Source organism: Drosophila suzukii, chromosome X, assembly GCF_043229965.1.
Source record: "Drosophila suzukii chromosome X, CBGP_Dsuzu_IsoJpt1.0, whole genome shotgun sequence".
In the NCBI taxonomy this organism is placed as follows: Eukaryota; Metazoa; Arthropoda; class Insecta; order Diptera; family Drosophilidae; genus Drosophila; species Drosophila suzukii.
In genome coordinates, this window is record NC_092084.1 from 29,690,023 (window position 1) to 29,709,758 (window position 19,736).

A 19,736-nucleotide genomic window follows, 5' to 3' on the forward strand; every position below is an offset into this window, starting at 1 on the left:
CTCAACTATCAGGAGTGAAAGGGGGTATTAAGCCGCTTATAGGACGTCGCCTCATTAGCCATGACTTTTGGTCTCCTGCCAGGGGCTCGGCCAGAGTTTATGGACATGGATGTTGGCTTGGTTTCGGATAATAAATATTAATTAGCTATAATAATTATATGAACATGTTTCTCGCCACACTTTCCTATTGTCCCATTGATTTTGTTATTTATTCTGGTATTGCTTTGTTATTGTTTATTTTTCACATTCCATTTAAATTAACTGTCTATTTTGCCACTTTTTTTCCCGCGTCGTTGTTGTTGCTGGATAACTATACACATAAATTGACCAAATACCAACACTCAAATGTTTTAGGAAAATATGCATAGGTTTAATGTATGTTTTTGTTGTTCCCTTTAAAATATACTTATTGTTAATCGCTATCGAAAATAAAACCAAAATAAAAAGGGGAAAATACAGAAAATGTTAATGCCAAAAATAAACTGCAAATACCACTAAAAGTGCAACATTAAATGGCAAAAGTTAAAAAAGGTTGGGAATAAGGTGCAGTTTTGCATGCCCAACCCAATAGCAAACACTGGATGAGTGCCGAACCGAACCGGTTAGGAGTGGCGCCCATGAAAGAAATATATCAATATTATATATCGTTGGAAAGGTAATAGTCCAAACTGTCAGTCAAGCACAAAATAATTTCATTTTCTATTGAGTTGCTTAGTGAAAAGACGCACGGAAGACGTAGAACAAAGGAGTATATATTCGTCATATGTTCTGCCGACGTAATATAGTACTAAGTTTAACGAAAAATATTTGCGAAGTTTATTTATATCGTGTGCCAGAACTCTGCAAAGAGTGTCTCCCGACATAATCTTTTCCGAGTGTCATTTTAAGAATTTTAATAAACTCTCCTTGACTTAATTTAAAGTTATCGTTCGGCCATTTTGGCTTGTCGTTCACAAAACTTAATAAATAAAATGCAAGAACACGCTTGCGATACGCTATAGGGATAAAAATAATTATATTTATTCAATACAATGTATAATATATAATCAATACAACTGATATTTTGATATGTAATACGCTTGTAATTAAAGTTCATAATTTATCTGCAATTATAATTTTTTAAATAATTGTCATTAATCTCATTAATTTCATTTCTAGAACCAAAGAAAACTATTTTAAGAGGAGTGAATTATTCAAGCTAATCGCCAGCTAAATATATTTATTTTCGGCAATAAATTATCAAGAACATTATCAACTTCGCATGTATTCGTTAAATTCAATTTTGCTATTTTGGGTTTTCGGTCTTAGCTATCAATTAATTGCCATTTTCGTGGCATAGCAACAATGAAAAATCATAAAACTGACATATAATTATACTTATAATGAGAAATACACGCAGCCCACGACGCGTATACTTAATGCAATTGTGTCCAATAATAGTTTTCATTTAATTAACATTTAGCTCCAAAATGGATATGTTTTATGAATAATTTAAGCGGCAGTCAACCGGGATAGTGGGCGTAATTATAAACGCCGCTAGATCTCATCGAAAAACGGATTTAGGAAATGTGAACTGTGTTGGACTTCTGCTGTTTGTAGTTTTAGCCCTCTGTTAATCTAATGCTGTAGTCAATTTATATTCATTAAAGTTAAACTTGTCCTAAACCGCAACAAAACAGTCGTTGGATATAAAGTTAGAGTTTGATTTATTAATTAGTTTTTCTCGCTTTCATTTTTCTGCATTTTTTCTACATGATCAAAAAGTTTATGGACATTTAATTATAATTTTTCTGTTATCTATTTATTTATTGGTTACATTCGCTTATCTCTCATCCCATTTTGCGGTTTTTTGTAAATGTCAAGCCGCCAAGCCTTTTAAGCTTAGATTTGCCTCATTAAAAAAATATGTGTGTATATTTAGTCTGTGAAATCCTTATACATAAATATGTATTAAGCGATAATAGTTTGTATTAATAATGCCGGTCATTCCTGCATACATGTACGAATAAATTGAATGCGTTACACATGAAGGCGTTCATAAAGTATGAAGTCTGCTTTGCAATATATTGCCGGATATTTAAATTGCACGCGCAACTTAACTCTATAAAGAACGGATGGATCCGTCGGATATACCAGCAAATTTGCATGCTATATGGGAAATCAGTTTTGAAGGTGTTTCATATTTAAATTTGACATTTGTTTATTCATTTTAAAGGTGTTAAGTCCTCAAAATTATCGTGCCAAAGTGTTTACGGAAAAATCATGGTTCTCTTGAAAATTAATTTTTAAAGTTGCGTGATTTGTTTAAAAAATTAAGTGGAATTTTCTATATTTGCTCTTAAAATATACCTCTGTGGGCAAAAAGTAAGGTAAATTTGTTTTCGTGGAGTGAACTCCTTCCACCCGGCCGAACTGTTAATAAGGATTATTATACGATTATTATTATTATTATACGAGCATTACGCGTCGTTTCCATGAATTAATTTGTCTAAAAAGACCAGAATTATGGACAACAACAAGTTTTGGTTTTTGCATCACTTTAATGCACTGGCTCACATTTCACTTGTTCTTCGTGATCATTTCGCCAAAAAATCGACGCATATTGTTCCGCAATCACCGAATTCGCCTGATGAAAAAAGGATACAAAAAATCGAAGAAGGCGCTAATGGCTATACCGAAGAGGGACTGATTGTCATGTTTCCTGGATAGGAAAAAACGTTGGCATACGTGTATTTTATCGGGAACGGAATACTTTAACGGGGATGAGATTGATTTAAAAGAATAAATAAATATTTTGATTTTTGCAAATAAATGCATCTACCTTTTGCCCACAGTAGTATACAGGCTTTTCATTCTTGCCAACAAATTCGAGAAAAACTTGTATTGTGTTTATAGAGGGCCTACCACACCTGCGAATTTGATTACTGAAGAACTAACTTGACCATAATTGACCAACAGATACTTTAATAAGGCGCATCCAGCTTCCAAAATTGTTGCTTACAAATGTATATAGTCAAAGAACCGTATGCGAGGAAGGTGTTATAAATACTTAAGAGGGTCCAAACGGTTTTAACTTGTAAAAATTCTCGTGGCGTCCGTGTTGGCCCACAAGAGTCCCTATTCAATTTTCACTTCACTTGCTTAAATGGAAATCTTCTCCTTGATCCATTTGCTAATAGCAATGAAATAATTATTTGGCGCAGAGAACATTCCACAAGCTAGATTTCAAATTGTATTTAGCTTTCCGTTATTTTCCATTTTTTTGAACAACTGAACTTGCACGTCCTCTCCCTTTGGATACGGCTTGCTTATGCCGATCAGATGTTCGATTCAGCGATTCTTTATGTGAACAAGAATACGCCTTAAATTGCAACAGCGATTTTAAGTGGCTGTGTGCAGACGTATTTTTCGGCTCCATTAAAACTTCACAAAACCCATTGAGATCTCATTTTTAAATATACCAATACCAATCGATTGACCTACAAATATTATCCACGCCCGCTCTAACGCCCACCAACCGCCCAAAGCTGTGGTGCATACGGTTTTGATGCTAGAAAAAATTGTATCTGTAATGTATTGGTCTCGTCAATACCTTATTATTCATACCCATCTACATGTCATTCATTAAAAATAGCATATTCAATGGAGATTGCACTCTACACCCAAAAAAAAAATCGCCCTTAAATCAAGAAATTCGCCTTTAAATCAAGAAAATCGCCTATGATTTTCATCCAACGGCGACTCACCTTTATTTTAAATAAATAATTTTCTTGAATTTATGGTTTGCCATTTCTGGAAATAATGACAAATTTTTCTTAAATGTATGGTAATAAACCTTAAAATTAAGGAAAAATTTATTAAAATTAGAAAAAAAATATTTATGATGTAAGATTACATCATTTTACATTTTACACCTTACATTTGAGTAATTTGGTTGGTTTTGTATACCAATGTTGAATTTTAAATGGATAAAACCGTTTCTAATTTTAATGGCAATTATTACATGGGAATACTACAGTCTGAAAATTTTTATATTTACCTGAATTTATTAAAGATTTATTTTATATAAATACTTTTTATAAACATATAAATAAATATAACAAATGGAAAAATCCTTACCTCAGACAACCCCGGCGTGAACTCGAACCCGCAACTGCTCACACACCATAGCCAGACGTCTTAACCATTCGGCCACGCGTGCTTCTTGTCATACAATGACTAAAGAGGGCTAAGGTGCTTTTGGTCCAGCTTTAAGCATACAAATAACGTTTATTCTAATCTAAACCTTTTTAACAACCGTTTAAACAATTTGGTAAATAGAAAAGTGAAACTAATAAGAATAAAAATTACATAAATTAAAAAAAAAAAAGAAAAATAAATAAACAAAGGGTACACTTGCCGTGGCGTGGGCTCGAACCAGGTACTTTTGTTCGATTGTTTATTGACCGGACGTCTTTACCAGCTAGACCACCATCAAAATGTATAAAAAAAAGTCACTTTCTCTTAAAATATGGGTATTTCTTTCCTAAATTTAAGTAAGAATTTACCATTATTTCAAGAAAAAAAATCAAGAAAAATTCGCCATTAATTGAAGGAAAAAATGGGATTCTTCCTCTTCTTCATTACAAAAAAAAAAAAAAATTATGGCGAATTCCTTAAATTGTAGGCATTTTTTCTATAATCAAGAAAATATTTCTTAATTCAATGGCGTTTTGAAATCACGGGCGATTTTCTAATATTTATGGTGATTTTTTTTTGAGTGTACATGCATAAAATCGGCATGCAGGGGGCGCTATAGGCTAGGTGGCTCTATAGACTATGTGGCGTGTTAGTAAAAACAGCCGATTGGTTGCAAGCATATCTCCATCCCTCTCGCACTCCTTTTAGCTGAGTAACGGGTGTCTTATAGTCGAGGCCATTGCTTATAGCGCTTCACTTGTCAAATTTGTTTACAATGCTTTTAAAAATACGTTCCCCCATACGATTTTTTAGGCACCCAAATCGACCCGCCCTAATGTAAAATATGTCGACAGATTCTAGCCAGAACCAAAAAAAAAAGTTAATTTTAAAGTTCATGAATCACTTATTTTCCATTTATCAAATTGAACGATAACTTTCAACTTTCTTGACTATTTGCAGGCCAGGGAAAGGAGAAGGAGGAGTTCCAGTGCCCCTCACATATTGCCAATGGCAACTACGCTGATCCGGCGACATGTCGTCGTTTTTACCAGGTAAGTGCTAATCTTACATTTTTATACCCGTTACTCGTAGAGTTAAAGATTATATTAAAATCGGAAAGTCGGAAAGTATGTAACGGGAGAAGGAAGCCTTATCAATCCCATAAAGGATATATATTCTTGATCAGGAACATTAGGCTAGTCAATGTCCGTATGAACGCTGAGATCTCGGAATGTTGGGGTTAAGCACAGATTCTTGGGCTTCCTGCGCAGCGCAAGTTTGTTGAAGCAGGGTGTCAAGCCCTCAAACGCCCATAACGCTAAAACCCGTCTAGCGCCCACATTTTTTAATAATGTGTAAAAATTTATATGGCATTTTTTTTCTTATTATCAATACCCATCTACATGCCAAAAATGGTTTATTACAGTTGTAGCCAATTAGTTATAAATAATAAGCAAATTAAATAAAGAGAGAGAGGGATGGAGATTCATGCAGCAAATCGGCTGTCCAGACGATGTGCAATCTAGCACTCCCTTTAGCTGAGTACAGGGTATCTGATAGTCGGGGGCGTCGACTATAGCGTTTTCTCTTGTTTTCTCTCATAAGACAATTAATGGTATTTTTCCTCTTTCAGTGCGTCGATGGATATCCGTATTTAAACCGCTGTCCATCAGGACTCTTTTTCGATGATCTGCAAAAGTACTGCACATTCAAGGATGAGGCCAAATGCGGTCCTCTACCAACAAGTAAGTAATTAGGAAAGTCTCAAAAATTTTGAAAGAAAGTGCAGCATAAATCAGTGCGAAAGAAAGTGGGGTAACTGTAAGTGCACTCTAACTGTGGTCACCATTTCTTGGGCAGGTTTTCCCTCCATCTGTCTGTCTCGGCTGCTAAACGATTTGAAGTTTTAAGAGGGACACAAAGACCCCAGACCCAAAAGACCGGCTGGGACTGTATAAGCGAACTTTGGGCCGAAACAATTGCCAGGCTAAGCTGGGAGCATAAAATTTATTGGAATTTTCAAATATAATTTTGGCAGACTGAACATGCAGGAAATATACCCATATATTAAACAAAATATTTGCCCTTTATAAACTTGGCCAAAAGACGAAAAGTTCTATACACAGTTTTCAAAATAATTTAAATTCAACAGTAAACAAAGAGTGCCAAACACTGGCACAGGCTAAGCGTGTACTCGACCGTTTGTCTTAATTAAACAAATCAAAAATATTGAGAGCTCTTCCAATTCCATGGAAAAATATTCAAAAATGGTCAAAAGCAGCGGTTTTCTGAGGTCAGTTTCCTCCAAATCGTTGCCCAAAAAAAGTTGTTTGATAAGACTCAGAATCCGCACACCGATTTTTTGCAAATTCGTAATGTTCAATAGTAAACATTAAAATCTTCGTAAAGACGACGTGAACTTGTTTTTGTAAAATGCCCTTTAGACAAAACAATATTAAAAAAAAACATTTGAAATTAATGTATAGCTTACATGTTTTTTGTCAGAAGTCAAACTGAAGTTAAAAGCTATTTGTAAATAGATGCCTAGAAGTTTATAATGTTTTTCTCAGTGTACAAGCACGGAGAGACTAAAGGAGAACATTTCTCGGGCCCTATGTTGTGCATTAGGAAGCAATTTTGAGTAAATGTCGCATAACTCATTTATGGTTGCAAAATTCGTGTGCATGTAGTATTGTGTTTGAGTTAGGCAAAACCAAACTGAAACGTAACCAAAATCGAAATCGAAATGTGCCCGATGACAAAAGCAATGAGCAAATGGTGGCCACCACTCCGGGGACACAATTCCAAACATTGTCCGCTCTATTGACTTGCCTAACGACGCTGCCCAAAGGGCCACCTTGCCGCAGGGAAAGGGCGGTTGGGATATGGGTTGGAAAAGGGGAGGAGCGGAGGTTAAGCAATAGCCAAGATGAATGCCAAGTACTTTGGAAAACCCCCCGACCACCCACAACATTGAGTGCACTTCAAATGAGGCACAAACGCGACCGCTTAAGAACATCCAAGTCTGTCTTTCGCCTTCCATGTATCTATACACTGTGGGTCATTGGAATAGCAAGGAAACTTGAAGGCCATAATATTTTACTGCATTTCTGCATATTTGTAGATATTTCTTCAAGTAATACAGTGGATGTGATTTAACTTATCTTCGCAATCCCATTTGTTTAACACTTTTACAAATATATTAACAGAAAGTTGGTTAAACAAGTCGGAGTCCACGTGGACATAAGTCCACTTTTAGTCGATTTTTCTTTGGACTAAAGTTCTTTGGTATAATGATGTCAGTCACAGTTTTAAGTTTTAATGAAACCTTCCCAAAAGTCGTATTTCTATTGCAGATAGTATAAAGGTCGGAACGAGCAATAGCACCTATAGGAATAGTTGGAAAAATATTGAAAAAAATTGTTTAAAATTGTAGCTTCGGTGTTTTATGACATATTATACTCTTAGGAAGCCAAATTTGTTTAATATTTCAGAATTTCTAACCATAGGAACGATCGGCTAAATAATAGGCAAATAATTTTAGCTTCGTTACTTTTTATCATATTCTCTTTTACTCCAGTATATACAATTTTTTCTTTATTTCAGAACTACAACAAAATTTTAATAAGAATAGGACTACTATTTCATATATCTGCCATAGGAAGGATCTCAAATTTATTGTCTAAAAAAACCAAAAACGTATACGCTAGTAAATTTGAACGTAACATTATCTTGGTATTTCTGTGATTATGTACATATATGTACACTGCTCCCACCGGTACGACCTGCAAGGGTATATAAACTTCAGTTTGCCGAAGCTAGCTTTTTTCCCTTTTTATGTTAAATTGATGGGTTGTTGATTAACCGGTGAAAAAATTTGTGACTGAAGTTTTAAAGTTTTTTGCCTCATCTGATAACTTAATTTAGAATTTGTATATATTATGGATCGACCATACTCATACTTTGTTGCTTAAAAGACGAAGTACATTTCTTTATTTCAATTTTAATTTATTGGAAGCCATTCATAGTTTTATAATCTTGACCATTGCTATACAAGCGTGTGTGGGCCATTAAAGCTTACATTTACGATTTACTTTTTAGTTTTACGGCAGACTCCGCTTCAGTCTCAGACTTTACGTCGTTTTCCTGCGCAATTTTCTCCACTATCGCATTTTTATTTTGCATAGACTTGAAACATTTTTTTTGCCTTGCCCCAAGAGCAAGTTGACTGAACCCTTTGGTGTTCCCAAGCATTACACCTACATATGTGTACATATGTGGTCAGTATGCTGAAAGGCGATTGAAATTGTGTAAAGTATTTTATTTTTATTTTTATAAATTGTGTGAAGTCTCACAAAATAGATTGATCGAGAGTATAATATAAAAATTTTTTTTTAAATATTGGTTACATTGTTCTATTTATTGGCTGTAGTTACCCGATACTATTAAAATTAACAATTAAAACAAAATTGTAAAGTTAATATTTATTAAAACAGCAATTAAAAAGCTGGAAGCAAAATTGTAAAATTATACATTTTGTAAAAGGGGAAAGTTCTTTAAGTTCGGACGGTGTGTTATTTGGGACATTCGGCTTTCTCAAATATTTTCCAATAGGAACATTTATAAAATTTGTTCTAATTTTTTTTAGTAACCAACCATTTTTTGCTCAGCGGACATTTTTCCAGAAAAATATCCCGAAACAAAGGTCGTCTTTAAAACAAGACAGCAAATTAGAAAAGCCTTTAAAAAAATTCAAGAACGATATCAAGGATATTCTGAAGTCTTTTCCTGAGTGTAACGAAAAAGGTGGTTAGCCGCGCATATTGGGTTTTGAGTCAATGAGTTATATTTGAAGGAAATGATTTTATTAAGGAAGAATATTTAAGACCCGAAGTTTCTATTTATTCCAACTCGAAAATAAGAAATAAAATGAAATCCCAGAAAAATGGCTTGAGATGCTGACTTAAATTAAGCATATGCAGATAGTTAAGTACTTAGGACCTTCTACCCAATGTGCAGTTGAAAAATGTGGAGGAGATGGGGTCAGAAGGTCACGAAGATTTTGGCACGGGATTGCAAAACGGTGATAAGGGGTGGGTGGCACGGGAAAAGGGTTGAACACACTACTCCACATGCGGAGTGACATATCGCTCGCCTGCAAACACGCACTTTTGCAGTAGTTTCCATTCCGGTTGCAACTGCGAATAGGACTGCTTTTTTGGATACGGAGAATAGATGGTAGAGGTCGGGGGAGTACGGCAAGAGTTTTCCGTTTTACGGGTATGGAAGCTGATCCTGGTCCGTCGGTCGACGGTCGTTGGTCGTTGGTCGTGGGTCTAAAGGCAACCGCTTGGAAGAAAGCTGCGACAGCTAAAGCGTTTGGGGATTTGCGTAATACCGACTTGAATATTGTATCATATAAATAGCTCTGTGTGTGTGTGTCATTTATGTTATTACATTTCCCCACACACACGCAGACGGGGAGTTCGAGGAAATATTGCAGCTGAGTTTAGGTCAAAGCTCTGTGCATAAAAAGTTTTTCAGCTTCCTTTCTGCTGGCACATATACATACATATGTAACATTGTATATATATTTTTTTTAGTTCTGGCCCCATATATCTTTTTTTTTGTGTAAAATTGATCAGAATTAGCTTTTTCCCAAACATTGCACTATGGGGAATTTGACCACTTTTTGTGACATTAATTAATAACTTAAAAACGAAGCAATATTTAAGTGTTTTGTTTTTTGAATTAAGTATATACAATTTACAGGAACTAAAATAAAAAAGATGAGTGTGGTTCCGCCTTTCTTTGAAAGAAAAAAAGTATTTTTTGTTAGTCAAATAAAAAAAATATTTTCTTTATTTTTTTATGAAAAGACCAAACTTAATTTAAAAAAAAATGGCTTTTTTGTTTCCCATTTTTTAAGAAAAATTTTAATTTTATATTTTATTACCATTATAATTCTTAACAAAAAAAAATTTAAAATCTAAATTTAACTTAAAATTTTTGTTTTCTTGAGGTCGCAAACTCAAGTTACAAGGTCCTCTGATTGGATGGTATTTCAAAAACTGCAGTACTTTGTTTAGTTTTACACTTTTTGACACTTTTTTAAAAATAATTGGCTATTTACCAGCGCTGCCATCTCGTTGAAATAAAAACAGTCTATTTTTAACGACTTTTAAAAAATGGGGTATTGCCAAAAATGTGGTCCAATTCCCCATAGTGCATTGCTGGCCAGTGTAAATAACTAATCCACACCCAAAAAAACAGAAACCATTTCCGACCCAATAAGGTACATATATTCTTGATTAGGATCAATAGTCGAGTCGAAATAGCCATGTCCATGTCAAACGCCCACATAATTGTAAAATTTGACTGGCGCCCATATGTTTAAAATTTGGTAAATGTGTTAATTTTTTTAGAAGTGACTGTAAGACGTTTGTTTATATCGTAAAAACTCCAAAAACATCCGAAAAATAAGATACATGTTTAATTTTAAAGGTGCCGTCCAAACGAACTAAGGCAGCTATTTTTTTTACAAAATCCGTGGTTAAAAAGGTTTATTGGATTTAAAAATTTTGTAATTATTTAAAAATTTGAATTTCAGTAATGATCTACATCATTTTATTCCCTGAGATTGTAAAATATTTTTAGTAAACGACTTAATTGCTTAGAATTAGAATTCACACAAGCTGCCAAAGCAAGTTCTGGTTTCAAAAGTAGCTGAAATATATAAATATATATAATTAAAAGATGTTACATGAAATTAATGAACGAACTCCAAATTAATTCTGCATACAAAATCATTTTGAATTGCAGTTTATTGTAGACCGTTTCTTAAAAAGTATTATTAGTCAGAGGTGAGATTACAAAACAGACAGTTAACGTTCAATTCGAGTGCAAACTTTTAAACTATTGTTTCAGTTCAATAGTTATATAGCATAAATAAAACGAAATTTCATATATCGATTTAGATATTCCCACCTAGCCTGTAAATGCATGCTGTTATATAATTTAAAGCAATTTCATGAAAATGAGTGAAGCGAACTAACTGATTGGCTCTAATCGTCGGGCACTTTAATTTTCTTGCCATCTGCCAACTGCCTAAGCCATCTGAGGATTAGGAGCTCTGCCAGCCGAAAGACTTCCTCCCCTGCATCCGCATCTTCTCGGTCCCCTGCTTTCTCTGCCGAATACTTGCCACAAATCTCAACTGACGAATTGCGTATACGCAACGAGCTTCAACTGAATTTGAAATTGTGACGGCAACATGTCCCCAAAATAAATAAGCAAAAAGCGGCATGTATGTGCCCTGAAATATATGCAATACACTTTGCATATAAATACGAACTCGTTTTATTTTATTTCGATTTGATTTGACCAAGGCGAGACGCAAATTAAAATATTTAAGCCACTTTTTTAAAGGGAGTCGTATTTTGGCAAGGGTTAGAACGCTTGATAGGCAGTATGTCCAGGGAAATGACAAGCTGATTTTCCACCTACATCCATTTCCACACACACACGCCAGCACAACACGCAGCTGAGCTGATAAAATGCAAAGAAAAATGTTTTGCACTGAATAGTTTTCAATTTCATAATTCAGTGAGCACGCTCAATGACAGCATTTCAATATTGCTTACACAACAACAACAGGAGCAGTAAGACACGCACACACGAACAACAAAAAATAACTACTAAAAATAATAAGAAAAACCTTAAAGAAAATACAGGGATATCTCGAGAAAGTGGTCACTTGCTCTGTTTAAATAAAGTATTCCAAATTGTTTATATGTTGTATGTTCAGTGAACGGTTAAATCATTAAATTTCTCCCATACTCCATTGTTCAATATCAACAGTCATGGATTTCGTCATTTATAATATAAAAGGTATTTTCTTGTGTTAATCATAGAATCGATTTGCGTATTTATCATTATTATTCAATTCAATACCTTTGCAGAGGATGCTAGCATTTTGTTTGGAAGTTTTGAAAGCAGAAAAGGAGACGGTTTTGAAGCTTGATCATCACCATTCATTTATTACCGTTTATGGGTTAATAGCTATTGATTCGAAAAACCCCAGTGGTATTGATCGAACGTAATTTCCTATGTTCAATGGGCTAGCCAAAGTACTCGTACTCGTTGTAAAATTGCATTACAGTGACGCAAAACTGTAATGCACACATATTCAATTGATCTTGATTTGTTTTGACTTGTGTTAGTTCACTGCTACGGGGGTTCACTGTACCACAAAACACAAGGGATAGAGGACAGCAGCTGCTGGATGGAGTGGCAGTAGCCGAATATTACTTATACGCATCGTGTGTGAAGATGTGAATCGTTTTCCGTCCACCGACGACAAAATGCATAAGACAAAGTTACTAAAAGTGTTTATTACATTTTATTCAATAACTTAGCACAAGTTTGGAGCGAGACGGCACTAGTCGGCATGACAGAGTCAGACAGAGAAAGGGAGCGTAGGATTTCTTGAAGTTTCTTTTTGAAATAATAAAATTTTATGCATTTACTTTCTGCTGGAAATGCAGGACAGGATGGTTGGCAAAGAGTTCGGTTTTCCAGCTCCAGAGAATTTATGTTGATTGCAGTCCTGTCCTCTGTTTGTCCTGTGTGTCCTGTATGTGTGTATGTATTTGTGTCCTGGCCAATTAATTGCCAAGCATTTCATTTTCATTGCCGTTATTTATGATGTGACCACAAATATTTTTCAAAAGGCATTGATATGCCACAAGCATTTATTTTGGTTTTCCTTTCCGGTTTTACTTTTATTTATTTTGCCATTTCGCCCGGAAATCTGATCAAAAATGCTATGTTAATATTTTAAGAACTTCTAAATGAAAACTTACACATGTATATTGTGTAGTATAACTGTTGGCGGCAGTCTTCGTAGTGACGAATCGCACGGGGAGTGAGCGCGAGAAGGCTAACTGTACCCGCAAATTAGTAAATGTTCCACGATAGTCCGATAATACTAATAATAATCTCTTAAAATTTTCGTACTAAGACTTTTCGGAAGGCAGGAAATTTCGGAAAAAGTTAAGCTTAGAAAACTGGAGCTGCGGAAAGAGTGGACCAAATGCATAATATTTCTTAGTCCTTACCAAAGTACCAGTCAATCGGTAAAAAATGTCATCATCTTATCTTTCATTACAATACGACTCTCCATAATACAGTTTGAACTGGAGGTACAAAGGCATTTAAAAGAAGAGAAGAAATAGTCGAGTGACTCGGCCATTTAACTTATTAAGTCATTTGCCGATATAAAGACATAATATTAAATTTACAATGAAATATTTTAGCGTTATCGGCGCAGCGTACAATCTATTTAAAACATTTTAACTGTCTGGCTTTCGAAGTGTGATCGCCAGAGCGACGGTCCTGAGAAAGAATATTTATACTTTATAAGTTCGGAAACGCTTTCTTCTTCTTTCCCCGAGTGCCATATACACTTTTAAACGGGTAACGGGTAAAAAAGGGGATATACTGAATGAACCTAATGAATGAAAACTATGGAGGCTGTCATGAGTTTTCATGTGCATACCATTAAAGCTAAGTAATTTAAGTTTCGCATTGGCGAAAGTCTAAAATGAAATGAAAAGTTTCCTTCGGTCCAATTCTCTACACTTGCCATATCTCCAAGGAAGAAATATAATAAATGCGAAATGGAAATAAAATTTATTTGATTGATGATGTGTCCCCGGGAATTAGGACCAATCGCCATTTCACAATTTAGTTTCAATGACAACTTTTTGCAGGAGGAAATTGGCTTCTGTGAAAACGGATATCGGATAAATGGAGTAGTTAACATTTTCATTTTGATTGATTAATTACCATGAGATAAAAGCTTTACAGGAGGAAAAATATAGGAGGAACTTTCTGCAAAAATTCTTAAATCTTAACAAAGTTTTGGATAGGGCATCTACAGTTTTCGTGATAGAAAACTAATTTTAACAGAAATGTTTAACTCCCGTTAATACCTATCGATTGATCTAAAAGTAAGTTAAAATTCTAGTCATAAATATAGCTATTATTAAAATTAAAGCCTTGACGATGATATTTATTGAATTTCAAATAAGTGTTAGGAAATTTGTATCTCTAGATAATCAAATATGCTTTCGGACAGAATTTAAAAAAATATTCCGAAGGGGCTTCAACTGCTCTCCAGCAAGTGACTTATTTTTGTGGCCTCTACATTTGCACTTTAACCTTTGGAAAGTCACTGGGAAGTTCGCTAAGCCCCCGCATATCAAACTTCGAGTGAAGCTCAAAATCAAATCAAATCAATGCCTCCGGGGACGACTTTCGATGGTGCATCCATATCCATGGCTAGTGCTAATTCGGTTTGTGCATCTGCCGGATGCTCCGGATATGCCTTTAATATTTGCCAGGGTTTCTGACTTGGCCTCACCTTTTGTCTTGTGAACTTTAAGTGAATTTGTTTACTCGATCGCAAAACAAAACAAAACAAGCCCGAACAACTGATTGCCACTGAGGATGAGGCACTGTGGAGAAAAAAGCAATTGAATTCGATTGAGTTTCGGCTCGGCTCGCAATCACATCACATCCAGATACCACGCCCAGCACCGCCCACATATGCAAATAGCTTTTGAGAGAGGAGAGAGCCTGGAATTTGGCTTAAGGTTATTTGGCTTTGATCCCCCCACTCGCCCGCCCGTTGTTAACTTTCTTTTAACTCGTTTCTTGCACACACTCGCCTTGGATTGCCTGCTTATTGACATTTCATCCGTCATTGTGCCGGCTGACTTGTTGACTCTCGACCCCCCAGCATCTGGGATTGGATCCCGCATAACGAAATAGATTTTAAATAATTTCCAAACTGATTTGCGCCCTTTCAGCGCCCGCCCCTGCCACGGAGGCCCCGGCTGACACCGCCCAGAGGTGCAACACGGAGGACTGCGCCCTGCCCTACTGCTTCTGCTCCAAGGACGGCACCCAGATTCCCGGCGACCTGGAGGCTGAAAAGGTAAGTAACGCTGGACGGTGGTTGAAAAACCGGGTGGTAGGGTGGCCGGGGATTCCGCCGATTGCCGCCAGGGTATTCGAACGGGGGATATTTGTTAGCTTAGGGATATCAACGTTGACACTCAACCATATTTCTCTTTTAAATTACTACTCTCTGTATTACACTAGCTTACGAAGTAAGTTCCATAAAATGCTCCTAAGCCCTTGCTGGCAGTTTCGGGTGGACCCCTACTTTTTTAATAGAATTTTTAAAGACAAAAATTAAATATTTCGCAATTTTCTTCAGTTTTCTTTCTTATATCCAATCAATCTGACCAGTTTTTATGTCATGTTCCTTTATATGTACATGATTTAATTGGACACGTATGTAGCTTCAGCGCAGGAGCTTCTGAAAGATGAAAAATGTGAGTTTAAGACGATTGTTCATGCCGACTGTTCAAGTCGTAAAAACTCGAAATAAATCCGTTGAAAATTTATGGGTCTTAAGTTTTAGTTGACATCCTGGCGAATCAAACAATCCGCTTATGGAAAAAATGCATATAAAAATCAATTTACTGTGGAATTTAAAAGTTATGTTAGTCCAACTTAATTTCGATGATATCTCCAACTGTTATTTATATCCCAGTGTTATGCAATCGGGTCAAAAATGAGCAAGCAAAAATCCAAAAACTTAACAAGTGTTATTTAAGCATCAAAAATTGAAAAATGTATAAAATATTAATTATTAATTAGTGGTTGTTATTTAGCTTGAAAAATAAATTGAGCGGCTAAGTAAAATTTATATTGATCATGATCAACAACAATATCTCAATGTCTAAACCTTCATCTAAACGCAAGCGAGTTGTATTGCTTTATCTAAAAACCTATTGTGCTAATACATCATAAAACGTTAACATTTTTTCACAAATCAACACCTATGCCCAGTTAAGTGCATTCAGCAAACTTTCATCAATCTAACTTTTCCTGCACACATTTTCAAAACTTGCTCCATGCATAAATGCAATTATCACACAAAATTAAACGCAAAACTCTATAAGTTAAGTAATTGTTCATGTAAAACCCCTGTAATTGCTTAGACTGGCAGAGTGTAGGATATTGTCCAGTCGAATTTTGCATAGATCGAACTTGGCTACTTGCTGGCTTCCCATTTTTCCATTTTGCGTTTAAGTGTTAATTTGCAGAGCGATAAATTTCCAGTGTATTGACAGCTTTTATTTTTACGACACAGAACTGGGGCTATGGCAGCTGTGGATCGTAGCGCTTTGGATGAGATATATGTAGGTTTCTGGAATCCAGTTTGCCTCTGGGCTCCAGTTCTCCGTGTTCTGTGACTATAAATCTATGTATTTGCATTCGGTTTGCTCTTATCGTCGCTTTGCATAAGGAAATTGTGCTCTTGTTCTTTTTGCCATCTGTTGTTTTTGCTGTAGTCCTTCCCTTATTGTTGTCAGTTATTGTATTTGTTGCTGTTGCTCCTGGTGTTCCTGTTGATTCGAATATCCTGTTTAATAACTACGCTTTGTTTATTTGGCCAAGAGTTATGCGCTCACGGTATAAATAGAAATGGAAACAGCAAGACGGAAAACCCTTAAAATTGTTCCAAAAACTGTAAGTGCTTAAAGCTGTTACCTTAATGCAGCTATCTCTTTAGCTAAGACTTAACAAAATATATTACTTTGTTCGCAGTGCTTAAATTATTTGTTAAATATTTCCCTTGCTATAGTTATTGCACCTAAAAGAGAGTTAATTTAAATCGCAGTGCTTAAATTATTTGTTAAATATTTCCCTTGCTATAGTTTTTGCACCTAAAAGTAACAAGAAAGGAAGGTAGCTTCAGCATGCTGAAGTTGATATACCCTTGAAGCTCAGGCCATATCATGCAACTAAAATGACATACAGCGACAAAAATGTTCCAGAACATTTTTCCTGAATTGAAAACATTCCTTCTTGAAAACCGTGTAAACACATTTCAACCTGATATCCTTGAAACTGAGAGACTAGATTGCTTGGAAAAGGACACACGTATAGACGAAAAGACATGGCCGTAGCGACTTTACTAGTTATACTAATCAAGTATATATATTCTTTATAGCGTTGCAAACATTCTGACTGAAATCATAATACCCTCTGCAAGGGTATACAAACCTGTTAACTCACAGATGACCCCATTTTGCCCTTTGCATTGGGGCCCCTCTTCTAGCAAATTGACAGACAGTTTGCAGAGCACATTAGTTGTGGTTTCGCTTGCATAATAATAAAGAGACAATTAGTTAACTAACGAAACGAGAATGCTCTTCGAAGGATTTGAGCACTTATTAATATGGGTAGAGATTTAATTTTTTTCTTCTGATCTGTCGTATTTCTGGCAAAGGGACTTGAAAAAGTTGTCTTACCATGTGCATTTATATTTTAAGATTGTGAACCAAGAAATAGTATATTATACTACCGTCTACTGAACTTTCTATGTATAATTCCCTTAAAGGCGTTTATTGTTTTTTGCTTCTTTTTGGCAACGTCATGCGTATGCTTGGAATTTTAGTGAGGATAAATATAAATTATCTAGAATACTACCGTATAGTAATACAAAGATATAAAAACATATTTCTTCAGGTTTCTTTTTAATCCATTTTAACATTATTTTTTACACCCGTGCTAGAACTAACGAAACAAATTAGTGATCGTCCTTTGACAGATCCTGAATTATGTGCCCCTCGCATAAAGAGTATAGCTTGGCGGGAAAAAAAAGCAAACATATATGTATAAGTTGAAAGCAAAGCGGATGTTTATGTGGCAAAGCACACACACAAACATATACGCAAATCGCAGACAAACAAACTAATCCGCACACACATACACAATCTCGCGGATGCATCAACACAGACACGGACACACACACACGCAGACAGACAAATACATGCATTCAAATACAAACAAGGCAAGTGAGCCACTTAATTTCGAAATTGAAATGTATGTTTGTCCTCCCCATCCGTTTTGTCCTGTTTGTGGGTGTGCATGTGTGTGTATGGTCGTGCATTAGTGTGTGTCTGTGTGGGGGCGGGTGAATGTGTTTGTCGGTGCTTATTTAAGTGTTATTAGCGCTTACATCATGTAAGTTACATGTGTTCGCAGTAACGCAGCCCCAAAATAATTCCATTTGCTAACTGAATCTTTATCTATGTGTGAGTGTGTGTACGTCATTTGTGAGTGCGCGGGCGTAATTATAATTAATATCATCTCAATTAACCGCAAACAAGCGGTTAATTTGTGCATGCCAAAAAGTTCCTTTGAGTTGGGTTCCCACATAACGAATACGCCGTGTGGGCCATAGGCCCTCAGCTCTGTCGCTGTTCATCTTGTTCCCCCCTCATCCCGACAATCATTCAGTTCACCCCTTTTTATAATTTCTTACGTCTTTCAATTATCGTATCGCTCAATTTCACAATGTGGTACCAATTCCACAATGGAAGCAAAACTTTGGGCTGCGAATGGTCGTATTATACTCTCCAATCAGGATAAATAGTTGACTATTGAGAAAAATGGTACATTTTCCACAGAAGTTGCGAGAAGAAAGGAGAGAACACTAGCTTCAGCGACCGGAACCATATCATCACACTTTTACTTTTCTGTCCATTGCGACCCGTTTTGTATAAAGTTAATTAATGACCAGCAGTGAAGTGTACACATTATAAGCTAATGAATTAGAGGTTAAACTGTTATATTTGAACTTCAGTCGTTTGACTACACAGAGAAAATTCTGACGTTCTCATCTGAGTTGAAAATGTTCTTAAAAATAGAACGACATTTTTAAGTTGAAAATGTTTTTATTTTGCTCGAATCAAGTTGAATTGGCGGTATTTTTGTACATTGTATATCTCAACAAATAAACTATTAGTTTAGTCCGTAGTTTATACTTAAAAGTAAATAAACTCGATCTAACTTTTCTCTTCTCTCAATTTTGTTCTAATATTGAGAACATTGATACCAAAATGTACTTACACGGTTTTTAAGAACGAATGTTCTCAAGTCAAGAACAATGTTCTTGGATATTTCTCTATGTGTACTCCCAAGAGACCCTCTTACTATGACAGCCGTATAGAGCATTTTCGGCACGGCGTCACAACTGAACATTTCGTGTAGTTAGACATCGTATCGTACCCCGTACTTTATTATAGAAATATTTTTTAGGAACTTAAATAAATTATGTGTAGGTAGACATCGGAAATTCAACCTACAACACTTTTCGGGCTTTTAATAATTTGTTTAATACGAAAAGTTTTAGTCGACTATAAACTTGAAAATGTTTTTCTTTTACTTTAAAAATATCTTCTAACAATTGTGTGCCATTAAATGAAAGATGCATAGTTTTGGGTATTCAAGGTACTTTTTTTCGCTCAATAACTTGCAAACAGTAATTTTTATGACAAAAAGTGTAAGTGAATTTTTTTTTTTATTTATTTATTTGATTGTGTTGTAGATCAAAAGTTGGGGAATCTCAAGGGCTATACAAATTGAAATTTGAAAGAACTCGTTCAAACCAATTTTGGGAAGATAAGCAA

General features: G+C 35.4%; 1 protein-coding gene across 1 annotated transcript in view; it reads left to right on the forward strand.

The window, feature by feature from the left end:
- Cda4 (chitin deacetylase Cda4) overlaps positions 1-19,736 on the forward strand; it is a 78,085-nt gene that overhangs the window by 8,466 nt on the left and 49,883 nt on the right. The window contains exons 2-4 of the mRNA XM_017071649.4: positions 5,140-5,231; positions 5,813-5,924; positions 15,054-15,181. Coding sequence (XP_016927138.2) covers positions 5,140-5,231; positions 5,813-5,924; positions 15,054-15,181 — 332 coding nt within the window. The remainder of the gene's footprint in view (positions 1-5,139; positions 5,232-5,812; positions 5,925-15,053; positions 15,182-19,736) is intronic.